General features: G+C 40.9%; 1 protein-coding gene across 8 annotated transcripts in view; it reads left to right on the top strand.

Moving 5' to 3' along the window:
- The window catches only part of WDR33 (WD repeat domain 33), a 117,222-nt gene that overhangs the window by 93,433 nt on the left and 7,077 nt on the right, over positions 1-16,712 (top strand). For 6 of the 8 annotated variants that reach the window (XM_081581113.1, XM_081581111.1, XM_081581110.1 and 3 more), the window contains 11 exons: positions 3,927-4,053; positions 5,155-5,309; positions 5,398-5,476; positions 5,887-5,997; positions 6,362-6,456; positions 6,657-6,743; positions 6,975-7,114; positions 7,786-7,938; positions 8,571-9,659; positions 12,426-12,534; positions 15,459-15,897. In XM_081581113.1, coding sequence (XP_081437239.1) covers positions 3,927-4,053; positions 5,155-5,309; positions 5,398-5,476; positions 5,887-5,997; positions 6,362-6,456; positions 6,657-6,743; positions 6,975-7,114; positions 7,786-7,938; positions 8,571-9,659; positions 12,426-12,534; positions 15,459-15,897 — 2,584 coding nt within the window. The remainder of the gene's footprint in view (positions 1-3,926; positions 4,054-5,154; positions 5,310-5,397; positions 5,477-5,886; positions 5,998-6,361; positions 6,457-6,656; positions 6,744-6,974; positions 7,115-7,785; positions 7,939-8,570; positions 9,660-12,425; positions 12,535-15,458; positions 15,898-16,712) is intronic. The other 2 variants (XR_014079826.1, XR_014079825.1) reach the window with 1 other exon arrangement.

The raw sequence follows: 16,712 nt of genomic DNA on the forward strand, positions 1-16,712 counted from the left end.
AAGCTTCATTGCAGTAGTTGTATGTTTCTTCTATTTTGGGACTTTGGCACAGTTGATTTAGTCATTCCACTTCTAAACTATTTTATACTTTTTTACTATTATGAACAAGGCTTCAAATACCATGTTTTGAAAATAAGCTTTAAAAAATCCTTTAAAATTATTTTCTTAGGATAAATTTCTACTTGTTTGATTCTTCTGGATCTAAATGTGTCATATTGACAGGAGAGGGTAGAATTTCATCATTTGAAGTAGTTTTTGTCTCTTCGTTGGGAATTCAGTAACTTTTTTTCCTGGAGAAGGAATCAGTTGCATATTAGTTTCCTTCTATGCCAGCTCAATCTATTTATTTTCTTCTTTTTCATGAAAAATTATGAAAATGACTTACGCTACTTGTAAAGATTTCATAAAGGTAATCAATCCATTAAGTAAATTAAATTTTTTAATTGAATTTTTTTCTCTGGAGATCATTTGTTTTCAGTATTTTAAAATTACCAAATAATATACAGTGAATTGTCCTTACCCTTGTTCTCTCAGTACCCAGTTCTCATTCTTTGTGGCAGTTAATATTATCAGATTTTTGCATGTTCTTTCAGACACATTTTATGCATTTTTGAGCAAATGTATATGTGTCCTCTGTGTGTGTATCTCTCTCTATTTAAGCCACAAGTGTTAGCAAGCTACACATACTTTTTGTACATATTTTCTTAGATTATTTGTATTTCTTTTTTTAAGTAGATAATTATGTACATTTTTCAAAGAGAAAATAATGTAAAGATTTGCGTTGCCCCCCCTTGTATTTCAGTACCCTGTCTGAAATATGCCATCCTTCGGTGAGTCTTTATGCATAGAAAAGCAAATATTCAGTAGGAAGGTACATATTTTTGTTTTCCTCTGTAACTCTCAAACTGACCTTTCACATGTGATAAGACAATATGGAATAGGAGACAAGAGCAGTGGCTTGGGGGCCAGCTTGCTGCATTCAAGTATTAAGTGTATAATTCTGGGCAAGTTAGTTAGCCTATCTGTGCTTTTTAATCAGATGTAAAATTATAGCTCAGTATACATACTTTGCTTAGAATGCTGCTGCTGCTGCTGCTAAGTCGCTTCAGTCGTGTCCGACTCTGTGCGACCCCATAGACAGCAGCCCACCAGTCTCCGCCATCCCTGAGATTCTCCAGGCAAGAACACAGGAGTGGGTTGCCATTTCCTCCTCCAGTGCATGAAAGGGAAAAGTGAAAGTGAAGTCGCTCAGTCATGTCCGACTCTTAGCGACCCCACGGACTGTATGTATCCTACCAGGCTCTTCCGTCCATGGGATTTTCCAGGCAAGAGTACTGGAGTGGGGTGCCATTGCTTAGAATAGTACCACACATAAGGAGAATATGTGTTTGCTAGTGGTATTATTTTTATTATTAAGGACAGTGACCAATAAAATAATATTCAAGAATCAGTCCAGATCAATTTGACTTATATTAGTGATATATATATGAATATGGGTAAGTTCATTTAACAAAAAGGGATGAATGAGATTTCCCACTTGTTTGAATTCTATTTAAATATTTTAGAAAACTTCCAAAAACAAAAGTAAAGCAACTAAAATATACTTTGTTGTTCCTTTCTTATGGGTTGATAGGGTTATTTTTTTGGTTTGTTTTTGCATATACGTTTTTAAACAGATATACTTTCTTTATGTAGTAAAAGTGTCTCAGAGAAAGTGAGGTAGAGGTGACTGCTGAGAATATGAACTGTTTTTGCATAGTGCATCACATTTTAAAAAATGCTTTTTCATGTGCTTTCTACTCAAATTTGGTAAAAATACATATCTATACAGTATTTAATTTTAGGTGATAGTGGCCCATAAAGTTTTAAAATTCTCTGGCCATATCTTTTAAGGATAAAATTGTTAATGACATTTAAAGTTCTTAAGGCAAACGAGGGGCTGGAAGCTTGATTTATATTTCTATCCAATTTTTCCATCCTCAGTTCTTAATAAAAAAACTGAAGGTAACAAGAAAACTTCTTTCCCCTTTCCCTTTGTTGGTTACAAAATAATATATATTTATTGTAGGAAATATAAAAGCAGAAGACAGAGAAATAATTACCTTGAAATTAGTATTCAGTGTAATATTGTAACGGCTTGGTATCTAGGCTTCTTGCCTTTTTTCTCTATGTAGCTGTGCACACACAGTCCCTCATGTTATTAATTTGTTTGCCTTCTACAGTGATGGCATCAGGAATGCTATACACAGTTTTGTTTTGTTTTTAATAAACTTAGTATCATGATCATTTAAATCATGCTGTTATCTATAAAATCATTTATAATAGGTGTATCATATTCCATTGAGCACATATGCCATACTGAAATTTAATTTGTAGTTTATTTCCTACTCAAAAGCATTTAAAAATAAACTGTATCAGTAAATATCCTTACAAATCAAATTTTATGGACACATTATATCCTTATGATCATTTCTGAGACATGGAGTTATTGGGTTGTAGGACATACACTTTTTTCATGCTTTTTCATACACATTGCCAAACTGCTCTCCAGATAGTTGATATCCATCTGGAGATAACTAACTAGAGACCATCCCTAGTTAAGTCCTTACCTATTTGAGGTGCGAATTCCCTTTCTGCATGGTGCATATTCCGGAGAAGGCAATGGCACCCCACTCCAGTACTCTTGCCTGGAAAATCCCATGGACAGAGGAGCCTGGTAGGCTGCAGTCCATGGGGTCTCTAAGAGTCGGACACAACTGAGCGACTTCACTTTCACTTTTCACTTTCATGCATTGGAGAAGGAAATGGCAACCCACTCCAGTGTTCTTGCCAGGAGAATCCCAGGGACGGCGGAGCCTGGTGGGCTGCCGTCTATGGTGTCGCACAGAGTCGGACACGACTGAAGTGACTTAGCAGCAGCAGCAGCAGCATGGTGCATATTCACTCTCCAGTGCCTCTAGAACCACTTCTTCCTTCCTTCTTTCCTAATTTTTCTGTTCTTCTATATCCTTTCTCCTTCCCACTTCACAGAAGCCGGATTTGATCCAGGTTAGAGAAGGAGCTATTTCAAATGCTGTTTACCTCTCTCCACTTGCTTCTTAGTGCATTTGCTGTATAAAATACTCTTGAGGCCCTTTTTGTATAGCAACCAAGTTTTCGAAAATCATGCTCATTTTTTTTTCAGTTTTGTAAATTCTGATTTTTGCTTTAGTGATTTTTAGTAAGCTTAGTCTATTATGCTTGTGAAGTAACCACAGTGGTTAAGAGAACTACTATCTCTAATCCAGGAGACTGGGTTCAGGTTCCAGCTCCTGTTCTTGTTGAGGAGAACAGCTTTCCTTAGGATTTTATGAGGATTTAAAGAGGTGATGCTTGTAAGTGCTTCATACACTGCCTATCATATAGTGAGCACTTGATTGTCTAGCTTTTATTATCATCTCATCTGACATAAGTGTGAGTGAAGCAGGGATTATTTTTCTCATTCTCTATTTCAGGAAATGGGATCAGAAAGATGGAATGCTTTTCCTATCGTCACATCTAGAAAGTGATGATGTCTGGATTTATAACTTTTGATCTGTAGGAACTACTGCAAAGTTCCTAAAGTGAACAAGAGTTGTTTCTAATAATTAGGATAATACATAGAAGATCATGAAAAGTTTGAAAAGCTTTATATACAGGGGCCTAAGAGGTAAAGCTTCCAAAAAGTCTTGACTGGCCTACCAGCAAGTAAGTGAGAATAGTTCCAGAAGAGAAATGGTTCCTGTGCATTGTGGCATAGAAGGGGAGGTTGCATTTTAAAGTTTAAGAAGACTGAGCACTAGGATCAAAACATTTAATAGATCTCTGTACTTTGGCTTAAATTAGAATGGAGTCCTGTTTTAAATATCTATGCTGATTAGGTTTTTATCTTAACTTGTTTCCGACAGGGCACGGTGCTGATGTGAAGTGTGTAGACTGGCATCCAACAAAAGGGTTAGTTGTTTCAGGAAGTAAAGATAGTCAACAGCCAATCAAGTTCTGGGATCCCAAGACTGGGCAGAGTCTTGCAACACTGTAAGTGATAGGAACCCCACCTTGATCCTTAAAAAAAGGGGAGCAAAGCTGACTGAATTGTTAACTATTAGCCTTCTTTCCTCTCATGTATTCCTGAAAAAGTAGTGTAGACAATAGATGGACTCTTATCTATAGGCCTTTTATTTATTAAATGTGATTTCTCTAAATTCCTCATAAAGTCAGGCTTGATGTTTGTTCTCCCACATACATGTAAATTTAATTTGGGTATTGTGGGGGTGAGGGGTAGGAAGGAGGTGGTTATTACTACTACTCTAGATTACTCGTAATATTGATACATTTGGCACTGTTTGGAGTTGATATGTGTGCCATGTGTTAGACAGCCCACCTTTCTCCTCACTACATCTCTTCAGAGAGAGGTTTTTCTTCCATTTTAAAATCAGTTCTCATTTTTTTGGCTGAGGTGTTTAGTTACAATGCAGCCACATCATAAAATTTTCTCTTTGACTCATCTGTGAACATTCACAGTTCATTTAATATGTTGTTGATTTTTCTTTTTTCCGACTAAGCAACTGTTTCCTAGTTCCTCTGATGAGAACTGAGCCATGTCCAGAGTGAGCTGGTTGGCGGCAAGGCTGCCTTGTTGCATAGCTCCAGTGGCCACACGCAAACAGAGCACCTTGTGACTGGTGCTCCTGGGAGACGCGTATTGTCCTGGCCTCAGCAGTTCAGAGTCGTTAGTTCAGATTAACCCTCAAACTATCTCAAGTTCTTTTTTAATGTTTGACTTAATAAGAGCAGCTTATTGAATTTCTAAAATTTAATGAGCTTTATTGAATATAAATTTATGTGTTCAAGTGCTTTCCTTGCTTCACAGATAAACTTTTCTATGCAGTTGAAGTTCTGGTGCTGTTTTAAATTGGTCAGTAAAAACTGTGCTTAGATAATGGACGTTATTTCTGTCTTTGACCTATTTCTTTCATGTGTATTTTAACTGTAGTCCTGTAATGTTACATGCTTTATTACTTCTAGGCCAAACTTCTTGCCATCTTGACTACCATGTGCTTTTCAAGAAAATGACCATTGATTTACACTTGTTTTGAATTCTGACCAAGGATTATTTTCTTGGTACTTTGTTTCTAGTCATGCCCATAAAAACACAGTAATGGAAGTGAAATTAAATCTCAATGGCAACTGGCTACTCACAGCATCACGTGACCACCTTTGTAAACTTTTCGACATCAGAAATCTGAAAGAAGAGCTTCAAGTCTTCCGAGGTCATAAGAAAGAAGCTACAGGTCAGTGGCTATGATATACTTCTCATTCTATTACTGTAAAATTCTGACAGCCTAATAATTTTGTCTTTATCTATGTTTTTGTTTACAGCTGTGGCCTGGCATCCTGTTCATGAAGGACTTTTTGCCAGTGGAGGGTCTGATGGCTCTTTGTTATTTTGGCATGTTGGGTATGTGGCACTTACTACGTAAAGAAGTTGTAAATTTTATGAAGACCACACCCGAAAGTGAAAAAAATGATAGTGTTTCTGAGTGTTCATATATCCTGTATCTGTAAACCCAGTTTGTAATAGAAAACATAGCACCTCTCTCTTTGGCTATGGAAGTCATAAAGGGAGAGTAAGACCACCTTCCTTGTTTCTTGTGGTAAGGTAATTTCTAAAGCATTTCCCCTCTGAGGTGCTCTTTGGAAAAATGTTACTGATCACAACTCAGTACCTCTGAAACATATGGAATTGACCAGATTCAAAGTTACCAAGTTTGGTAGCTTTGTGTTAGACTAAAAGAAAATACCTTCTTTGGCAGAGGAGAAGTTAAATAACTTTTGTGAAAAAGACTGCTTTCTATGGTGCCATTACAGAGTAGAGAAAGAAGTGGGTGGAATGGAGATGGCCCATGAAGGAATGATCTGGAGTCTGGCTTGGCATCCCCTTGGACATATTCTCTGCTCAGGCTCAAATGACCATACTAGGTAAGCTTTATGTCAGAAATGACAAGGAATTGCTGTGTTTATGGAGCAGCTGGAGATAAATGTGTATTTAGTTTATTGATGGATGAATGTATTTATTTTCTAATTTATTTTTAAGGATATGTTCACAGTGGTTTATAAATACATATATTACAAGGAGATTGAGTATTGACTATGACTTTGTTATATGAATTTTGTTTTGCCTTCTAATTTAAAAAAATATCTTTCTACATTAAAAATTTTTAGAATAAGGCATTTTAAAACTCTGTTGTTTTTGCCAGAGGACTGCTTAGTACTGTTAAGTGCTCAGAGATACACTGAAACTCTGCTTCTTTCCTCCTCCCTCCAAATACTTTTATTTTGACAGCAAATTTTGGACCCGAAACCGACCAGGTGATAAAATGCGAGATCGATACAACCTCAACCTGTTACCTGGAATGTCTGAAGATGGAGTGGAATATGGTGAGGTTCTTGCATGTTTATTCTTTGAAATATGATATTCTGTAATAAAAGTGTTAAGTATTGAGAAGAGTATAAAATGAATTTTAGTTTTATAGTTTATTGATTTATGAATCTCTAACAATAATTTTTATAAAGTTAACTTTATTAGCCCACTACATTTATGAAATCTCTATTGACAATGGCTATGTTCCTATTTATAGATGACCTTGAACCTAATAGTCTGGCAGTAATTCCAGGGATGGGAATACCAGAACAACTAAAATTAGCTATGGAACAAGAACAGATGGGTAAGAGAAGTTGTACCTATAAATTTAACTTTTTCTGTAATTTTACCTATTTCCTATAATTGTGATATTAAGTTATTTTGAAAATGTCAGAATGATGTCTGTTGAGAAACATTGATAAAAGTGATATAAGCTGTATAATATTTAGAATTTGTTCTTTCAAAAATACATTCACTGGTGAAGTGGCCACTTTCTTTCATTTCCTTGGCTAACTACTTCTCTTCTTGGTTACAGGAAAAGATGAATCAAATGAAATTGAAATGACAATTCCAGGTTTAGATTGGGGAATGGAGGAGGTGATGCAAAAGGATCAGAAAAAAGTACCTCAGAAGAAAGTTCCTTATGCAAAACCTATCCCTGCTCAGTTCCAGCAGGTGAGTAACTCGAAGTACACCCTCATCCCCTCCCCCGTGCCCTCCTCCATGCATTGGGAAACTCTGGTGAGTCTCACTGAGGTGGAGGAATAGGTTTCTCTTTTATTATCTCATCTGTTGAAGGTATGTCTGTCTGTACTATAGACTTTTTGGAGCTTTCTTCACTTATTTCAGGCATTATTAGACATAGTTTCCATCTGCTGCTTTGCAATTAGTGCTGAGTTTGTCATGAATCTTCTCTGGATATTCTTTTATTCTCACCTCCTTGTTATTATCCAAGCTACTGGAAGAAGAAAAGAGACTTGGAGTGGAAGAGTGTGTTGACCTTCTTCAACATATTTTTTCTGTCTTCCTGTTTGTTCCCTCACACAATGTGCAGAAGTGCACATGCCCTTTTGAAGAGGCAGGCAGGCTTTGCATCTTAATAGCATGTGAAATCTTGCAGCTTTTTCAACTTGGCGATTTCTACCTAGTAATGTGCTTTGCCTAACTCTATTCCTGTGTCACTAAGAATTAGAGGATTAGAGTTAGAAATAAAGATAATTTACCAGCTGCACCAACTTGTATTCACCAGGTTGGAATGAGCCGGTGATATTATAGAATGGTTTTCTCATTCTGTCATTATAATTTACACACTTAGGGTATACTTTAATGTTCTCTTCATTCCCAAGGCATGGATGCAAAATAAAGTTCCAATTCCTGCCCCAAATGAGGTATTGAATGACAGAAAAGAAGACATTAAATTGGAAGAGAAGAAAAAAACACAAGCAGAAATCGAACAAGAGATGGCCACATTACAGTATACTAACCCACAACTTCTGGAGGTGTGTGACACTTTTGAGGGAATTCAAGATGATCTAAGAAAGTAGTGGTTAATGTTTTTTTATTGATATGCTCTTGAGGAGAAGGAAAGGAACTCTCACATGGGTCAGATGAGCAGTATCATTTCTTATTGCTACATTAGGAAGCTAGTTTCTAGCAGAATCCTGTTTCTAAGACTTTTAAAACCAGACCAGTCAAGCAATGAGTAGACCTCAGTTGAACATACGTTTTTAATAGACAAGGTAAAACCAACAGTTTTAATTCAGATTCACATATTTATCCATAGATAAAAAGAATTTTCTGTTAGCTTTAGAGCAGGTGGTTTGTTCTTATTTTTCCTACCTTGGCAGCTACTTAGAATGATAAAGCACTAGTAAATTGTGGGGCTTTCCCTGATCAAGATGGATATAAGTAGTCCTGGCTGCTGTTTCCCAGCACCTGGAAAGAAGCATTTTAGAGTCTGGAAGCCTGAGTACCTTCAGAACATCTGAATATCATATGGATTCTAGTTATTGTTGAGGCATTAAGAAGTCAATCAATAATGTCTTATGTTTGTTTTGAGATTCCCCAAACAAAATAAGTGATAGTAATAATGTCATATTTATTAGCATGCCTTTTCTCTCTTTCTTTCTAGCAACTTAAAATTGAAAGACTTGCACAGAAACAGGCTGAGCAGATTCAGCCTCCTCCTTCATCTGGCACCCCTCTCCTGGGACCCCAGCCCTTTCCAGCACAAGGTCCAATGTCTCAGATTCCTCAAGGTTTTCAACAGCCTCATCCGTCTCAGCAGCTGTCAATGAACATGGCTCAAATGGGGCCGCCAGGTCCACAGGGACAGTTTAGACCCCCTGGACCACAAGGACAAATGGGACCACAAGGCCCTCCACTGCATCAGGGAGGTGGGGGGCCGCAAGGATTCATGGGACCACAAGGGCCCCAGGGACCGCCCCAGGGCTTGCCGAGGCCTCAGGACATGCATGGGCCCCAGGGAATACAAAGGCATCCTGGACCTCATGGCCCTCTGGGACCTCAAGGACCACCTGGACCCCAGGGTAATGCTGGTCCTCAGGGTCATATGGGTCCTCAGGGCCCACCTGGCCCACAAGGTCACATAGGCCCCCAAGGCCCACCTGGTCCCCAGGGTCACTTGGGCCCTCAGGGACCTCCTGGTACTCAAGGTATGCAGGGACCACCTGGTCCCAGAGGAATGCAAGGACCTCCCCATCCTCACGGGATACAAGGCGGGCCAGGGTCTCAAGGGATCCAAGGTCCTGTGTCTCAGGGACCTCTGATGGGATTGAATCCAAGAGGAATGCAGGGTCCTCCAGGCCCCCGAGAGAACCAGGGTCCTGCTCCCCAAGGGATGATGCTGGGTCACCCGCCTCAAGAGATGAGAGGACCTCATCCTCCAAGTGGACTGCTGGGACATGGCCCTCAGGAAATGCGAGGTCCTCAGGAGATGCGAGGCATGCAGGGCCCTCCACCCCAAGGATCGATGCTGGGCCCTCCCCAGGAATTGAGGGGGCCTCCAGGCTCACAAGGTCAGCAGGGGCCGCCCCAGGGCTCTTTGGGACCTCCACCCCAGGGTGGCATGCAAGGGCCCCCTGGACCTCAGGGACAGCAGAACCCGGCAAGAGGGCCACATCCATCTCAAGGGCCAATACCATTCCAGCAGCAGAAAACAGCTCTGCTAGGTGATGGGCCCCGGGCCCCCTTCAACCAGGTATTACTTATTTCCAACTTGTAGGCATTACACTTTGGGAAAATACACTCTGCACTGAGGCGGCACTTCCAAATGCTGTGAAAGGAAGGAACAGCTGGTATAGACACCTCAAGTGGCTTGAGAATAGCATCATGGCTGAAGAAAGAAATAAGAGTAATTGAGTAGATCATTAAATGTATTGCAACAGAATCTTTACTCTCAGCCTCTTCCAGAAAAGATGAACTCCCGATTGAATCCAGTTCATATTTGTCCCAGGGCTCTAAAAGAGCTGTGGTGCTGAGGAGGGAGCATGGGTGGCTCCAAGTCTATCCTACTCCCTTTTCTGGGCTCTTCTTAGGCTGCTGTTTCATGGGCTTCCGGACAACTGAGCCACTTGCTGATCTGCCTGCCGGCTCTACTTTTAAGACAGTCTATGATGTTTAACTCTTGAATATACTATAGACTATGTTCTCACTATTTTCATTTCATTGAATACTTTTAGAGATATGAGTTCAGAATTGCACATTTTCAAATGGTGACCCTTTGGATGAAACTCTATTCAAGTTGTTTTTAGTTCACATATAAGAATATTTTCAAGAGGAAGTATTTTTGCAGAAATTTTCTTGGCCCTCTTTAGAGAATTGTGTTATTGTCAGCCAAGTTTTTTTAAACCCATTTGCTGAGCTGTGCTTGAGAGGTAGTGGAAGTTCAGTTTTCTTAGGCCGAATTACAGAAGAATGCATGGGCATGAGTGGACTGAACACTGTTTGGCTCTGTAGGTTTTTATGTTTTACTGAATTTTATAGTCTGAAAGAATTATTTGGGTATGAACAGCTTGGTTTGTGTCCTTGAAGTCAGTCATGGACCAAAGTGAGTGAATGAGCCACTGTTGATTCCCTGGGTCTACACCTTTTGAAAAGCACTTGATTCCCGTGGAAGAGGGCCTGCTGTGGATGCTGTGTGTAGAATGTACACCACCTCTGAGTGTCTGTGATGTGAAGGTGACCAGTGGATTCACTGAATTAAAATAACTAGATTATGTTCCTTTTCAGCACATCTTCCAGAAGTTAAAAATGGCATAGCAATGAAGAATTAGATGGCATTTGAATCTATTTCCAGAATTTATTGGGCACATTTCAGAACTTAGGATGTTTAATAAATCTAAGTTTACCATCCAGAACTGTCCTAAAACTTAAAAATATTTTATATTTTATTAATACAGTGTATATTTGTGTGTGTTTTTTATATTCAGTTCAGTCGTGTCCGACTCTTTACGACCCCATGGACTGCAGCACACCAGGCCTCCCTGTCCATCACCAACTCCCGGAGTTTTTATATTTATATTATAAATATTTATAATATTTACCTACCTAACCTTATGTTAGTGAATGAACAGTTTTCATTTTGTAGGCTAAAAATACGATGAACTTTAGCTATCACTTTGCAACTGAAGTTATATAAACATGCAGATTCCAGAGGACAGGTCTGTGGGGACAATTTAATGTTTTTATTGTATCATATAGTAGAAGATTTTATACATGAAAAGCAAAATGGCTCTAAAATTTAATTTACCTGTAGAAATACTGGAGTGAAAATGGAGGATTAATACATTAGAGGGCATTTCATGTCTCAGAAGTTGTCTGATGAAAAGCTTTGCTTATATTTCTTATGCTGATATCTGACTTTCTTCACCTTGACCAGGTCAGTTATTTAAATCAATCGTTCTAATTGGTTAAATTTAATGGAATTGCTTTCAAGTGTTGAGGTAATCACGTGAAAGATGTTGAAAAGAGCTGCCCTCCAGTAAAAGGTACAGGAAACAAAGAAGTGTGGACATTACTGGTATTGAGTTCATGGTGGCAGTTTATAACTGCAGAACTATAAATGAGTCCTGTCAAGGCTGCTCTTGTAGCTAGTTTGGAATGTGAAAGCAGTTTTGCTGTCGATGGTAGGTTCAGTCACTAATGCATTTTTTATATGAAGGAATGACTAGATGTATATTTGATTATTTGTTTGTCAAGAGTCCAGATTCAAGATCGCTGGACAGTGTGGGGAATCAGAATTTAGAAATGGCTAGGTAAAAATACAGAATATTAGGACTAGGGGTAAGCTAGGGTTGAGCTCTGGGGCTGCAGAGCAAGGAGGTTATGAGGATCAGAGCAGCAAGTACATGTCAGACAGAAGCTGTGAGAATCCAGGAACCCACAATCCTGGGGATCAGAGCTGGGAGTGAGCAGTGGGTGCTGGGCTCAGGGGAGTTAGACAGTAGAAAGAAGGGAGTGAAAGGAGAAAGCAGTGAGTGAATGCCTTGCTCATCAGGGACCCCTTTCCTACTGTCCTGCTCCCGATCTTTTAAACCTGGTCATAACGTTTTGAGAGGATGAATTATTTTCTGTAGCTAGAAAGGGATCATGGATGCAAGAGCAGAGTTTACCTGTCCTGGAAGGTCTCCAGGTCTTTACTTTTGCCAGAAATTCCATCTCTGTGCAGAGTGTTGTTTTTATGTTATGACTTCCCACTTTCCATTGAGGTTTTGGCTTGGCATTACAAGTAAAGATCTAGCTTTAAATAAACCTATCAGCAGGTTTAAAATATGTGTTTCCTTTTATTATGGTCAGAGAAGTATCTTCTTTCCCCTGATATAAGGACAATTCTGCTAGCTGTTTATGTACTGCTGGAAGATTTGCGGCAACCTAGTGTTTTTATCTTGTCACATTATGATAAAATTGCTGTTCATGAAGCATAAGCCTTTGATTTCACACCCCCGCTTTAAAAACATCTTTTCAGGAAGGACAGAATGCAGGCCCCCCACCCCTGATACCAGGACTAGGGCAGCAGGGAGGACAAGGTCGCATCCCCCCTCTTAACCCTGGACAAGGACCTGGCCCTAACAAAGGTAAATATCTGCTGAATAAGAGATTATATTCTACCTCGTTTAGGTAAATCTTTGAATAGTTTTACTGGTAAGTAATTGATAGAATGTGATCATTTGAACCTCTAGGAAAAATAAGAGCATAGTCAATTCAGGTCATAGCTTTGCCTTATGTTGTCTTCATAGATTTGCTTTGGTTAGCCTGAATGCTGCCCAGAGGGCACGACTCCACTACCAGAGGCGGGTGATGAAACCTCATGGACAGCCACCAGGAGCAGGGAGGGCCTGTGCTGCAAGCCAGCCTTGTCCTCCTGGGAATGGGAGTGGTTCCTGTGTTAATCCGATGCAAGTGTATGTTTTTACCATGCCGGAAACTGAACTGTTTCAGTTTGAATTTTTGATAGGATAAAGAATTCAGATGTTTTAGCAGTGTTTCTAATATTACCCCCTCCTTCCCCTCAAATTGTGTCAGATATTGTTTCCTGGTTGCATTGTTCTGTACCCTTTGAAAAGAAGAAAGCTGTGTTCCAATGCGTTGTACCTCAGGTTGTTGATACTTTGAAAAGCACAGAGTTGAGAATTGTCAGTGTAGGCTCTGTGGAAGTTAAGAATCAACCCTAAGTATCAAAAGAGGGCACACGCAGGAGCCACCGTCTTGTTTTGTGAGGTGTTCAGCTCTCACAGGAGTGTGGGAAGAGCCGGAGCAGGAGTGCTGTGGGGAGGGGCAGCTGCTGGAGGCAGTTAGAGGGTGGGGCTGGGCGGGATGTGGGTGGATGGAGTTGCAGTTCAACGCACCTTTTCACGGGAGGAACACATCAGAGAATCATGAATATTGTGGAGACATCACTACCGAGAACTAGACTCCTTTTAAGTTGTAACTGGCTAAGCCCACAGCACCTTGTAGTACATGTGAGGGTTCTGTCCCCATTTGATCAGATTAGGCAAAGTCCTTGTCAGCATATTCAGCCGTGGGACTTTGGGAATTTAAAGCTTAGGTGTGAATTTTTGCAAGTTGTTAGAAATAGGAAGGGAGAGGTAAAAGAATCAGGAGAATGTTTCTTTTAGTCTTACCATGTGGAAGTGGTGACCACCAGGGGAAAAGAAAGCATCAAGAGCCAATCTCTGGATTTGGGGACCCTGAGAAAAGAAGTCTGTTACCCACAAGGTACAGCCATCAGCAAACTGAGAGCCTGCCCCTCTCCCTCTCCCCTACCTTGTGTCTGTTTCCACCTACTTCCCTTTCCTCCTTGCTCTTCCCCTTTTCTCTTCACTACCCCCCCCCCCAACCCCCGCCCCTCTCCCTCTTCCTCCTCTCTTTCTCCTCCCAGGGACCAAAGGGAGAAAGGGGAGCCGAGAAAGTGGCCCTGCCATCCCCTACTGGATTAACCAGCACCGCCGCCCTGTCACCGGCGGCCACATCCCTTCTAATTTGTAGTGGTGGGTTTCTTTCCTTGGAGGAGCCAGGGTACTTTTAAGCACGTAGAGGTAATGGGAGGATTGTTATTCATGGGTAAGTCCAAATGGAATGTGTTCAGCTTCCTCAGGTCAAAGGTCTGCAGTGTCTGAGGTCATACCACTCTGAAGTACATGAAGTCAGAGAAGGAGCCATTAGCTGCAGGATCACACTGGGAAGTGAGGGGCTGTTTACCAGGAGGAAATGAGCCTTGGGGTATTTGAACAAAAAGGCAGCTTAGAAGACACTTTTCCTCAGCACGAGAGGACTGGTTTAATGGAAGGAAAGAAGGCAGAGAGGATGGAAAAAGCTAAAGAGAAGAGAATTGTCTAATGGTGTTTTTAGAAGAAAAACACTTCTCATGGTGTGTTTTTATACTGAGATTTCCAGGTTTTTTACCCATGTTGAATGATGAAGAGGAATTGAAATGGCTAAGAGAAATGAGTAAAAATGAAAGAGGAAGGTGTTGGGAGGGTAAGGATTATGACTGACTGTGACGTAAGGAAAGGAGGTTGTCTTTACTGCTGGGAAAAAACAGTAAAAGTCATGAGCTGGGAAAGTGCAGGGATTACATTTTTAGAAGTTAGAAGCAGGAGTGTTCCTTTTGCTATCTACCTTAAAAAAATTTGATTTAAATTATAGGTTGACAGAAAGGAGGTGTACATTTACAGTGGCTTCAGTCATCACTCAGTAGCCAGGAAAACAAACCCCTTTACAGTTAGGAGATGAACTAAGTGTAATTGGTCTCTTTCCATTTTTGTTCAGTAACTATACTGCATATATTAAAATATTTTTAATAAAAAATCTTTAATTTCCAAACACTGTCTGTGAAGAATGGTGATGATACTATAGATGAAGAATGTCATAGAAAGGGGCAGAAAAAGTGTTTATATAAACCTTGAAACTGAAGTACAGCAGGGCTGTTTGGTCACCAAGCAGTTATTAGAGGCCCATGCTTCCACGTATGTTACAGAGGATTTTGTTAAGAATCAAAGCATCAGTTAACAAATCAAGTTACATGAACTAGTAGTTAAAGGAAAGACCTCAGGGCAATGTAGGCCCAGTGGCCCTGTGGTGAGCTTTGCAGGCTTTTACAAATGCAGAGGTGAATTCCTTGTACTTGGCTTCCTGGCCGACCTTCAGCATGAATTCCCTGGGTGTGGAGCAGTGGGCTCAAAAACACTCTGAAGGAATGGGGGCAGGGAGGCTTATCCTTATACCTGTGATGTTCTTGTGTTCTAAATGAGCTTTTACTGCAGCTGTTAAGTTGCTTAGCCAGTGAAGTGGTAAAGTTGAAATCTGGACACCCAAACCCTTGTTCTTGTCATTATATGATGCCTTAGAGACATTTGTCTCATAAGTACACTGGGAACCAAGGAGGGAAAGAAAACACTCAATAAAAGACTGCATTCTGAAATTTTAAGATGCTGAAAATCAGACCTATGTTGACAGGATTCCTGGAAGACAAGGTAAACATCAGTTTTGTTTCCTTTAGGTGATTCGCGCGGCCCTCCAAACCATCACATGGGCCCAATGTCAGAGAGGCGGCACGAGCAGAGCAGCGGCCCCGAGCACGGTCCCGAGAGGGGGCCTTTCCGGGGCAGCCAGGACTGCAGGGGTCCCCCTGATAGGCGCGGCCCTCACCCCGAATTCCCTGATGACTTCAGCAGACCAGACGACTTCCACCCCGACAAGCGCTTTGGCCACCGGTTACGTGAATTTGAGGGGCGAGGAGGCCCTTTACCACAAGAAGAGAAGTGGAGGCGTGGGGGCCCTGGGCCTCCGTTCCCCCCTGACCACAGGGAGTTCAGTGAGGGGGATGCCCGGGGTGCAGCCCGGGGCCCCCCAGGGGCATGGGAAGGCCGCAGACCTGGAGACGACCGCTTCCCCCGGGACCCTGAGGACCCGCGGTTCCGAGGGCGCAGAGAAGAAAGGTGGGCCAGACACTGTATGGGTCCATTTCCTCCTCCCTGGAGCTTCCCATCTGTTCTCTCCACACGGATCTCTTTCCTCCTTACTGGGGAGAGAGTGCCCTACCCTCTCTAGGTTTTGGGTTTAGACCTAATATAATATGCCTTTTAACATCTATGTGGTCCTTTATTATCTCTGAAGTTTAGAAATCTTTTTCTTTTTGCTTATTTCTTGGTCCTTTTAAACAGATAGGTGGGCCTGCGTACTATAAAGTTTCTTGGATTTGAATAGAAATCTCCAGGTTCTCTTGGTTAGAATGATGAAATATGAGACAGATCTAGATAGAGAATAAAGGAATTATTGAGTAGATAGTTTTTGTGTAATTCCTTAAAGATGTTAACAAAACCCAATAAAGCTGAAGAATAATCTTGCTATTCAAATAGGTTGAGGTCAGGCTTGGACACTTGACTTGTTTGGGGTAAAAAAATGAATAGAGGAAGTAGGGAGTAAAAAAACAAGAATTTGTGAAATCTCAAGTGAGACTCAAAATAATCAATGATAATAATTGAGTATTTACTGTGTGCCAGATGTTACTTCATTTAATTGTTGCAGTGAGTTGTGAGTTTAGGTGTTACTGTCAGCCTATACAGGTGAGGGATGCTGCTGAGAGAGCGGTTTCTTGACTTTGGAAGGGCCCACGGACGGTAAGTGTAAGAGCAGCTCCCGGTCTGGCCATCCAGTTGCAGAGCCCGTGTTGTGCTGTCCAGCACCCCTGTCCTCCTGCCGCAGTCATCTCTTCCGTGTCTTTTCTCATTACGCTATTGTTGCTAGTAGGTAA

The sequence above is a fragment of the Giraffa tippelskirchi genome, chromosome 3 (genome assembly GCF_054371585.1).
Source record: "Giraffa tippelskirchi isolate mGirTip1 chromosome 3, T2T-mGirTip1v1.2.pri, whole genome shotgun sequence".
In the NCBI taxonomy this organism is placed as follows: domain Eukaryota; kingdom Metazoa; phylum Chordata; class Mammalia; order Artiodactyla; family Giraffidae; genus Giraffa; species Giraffa tippelskirchi.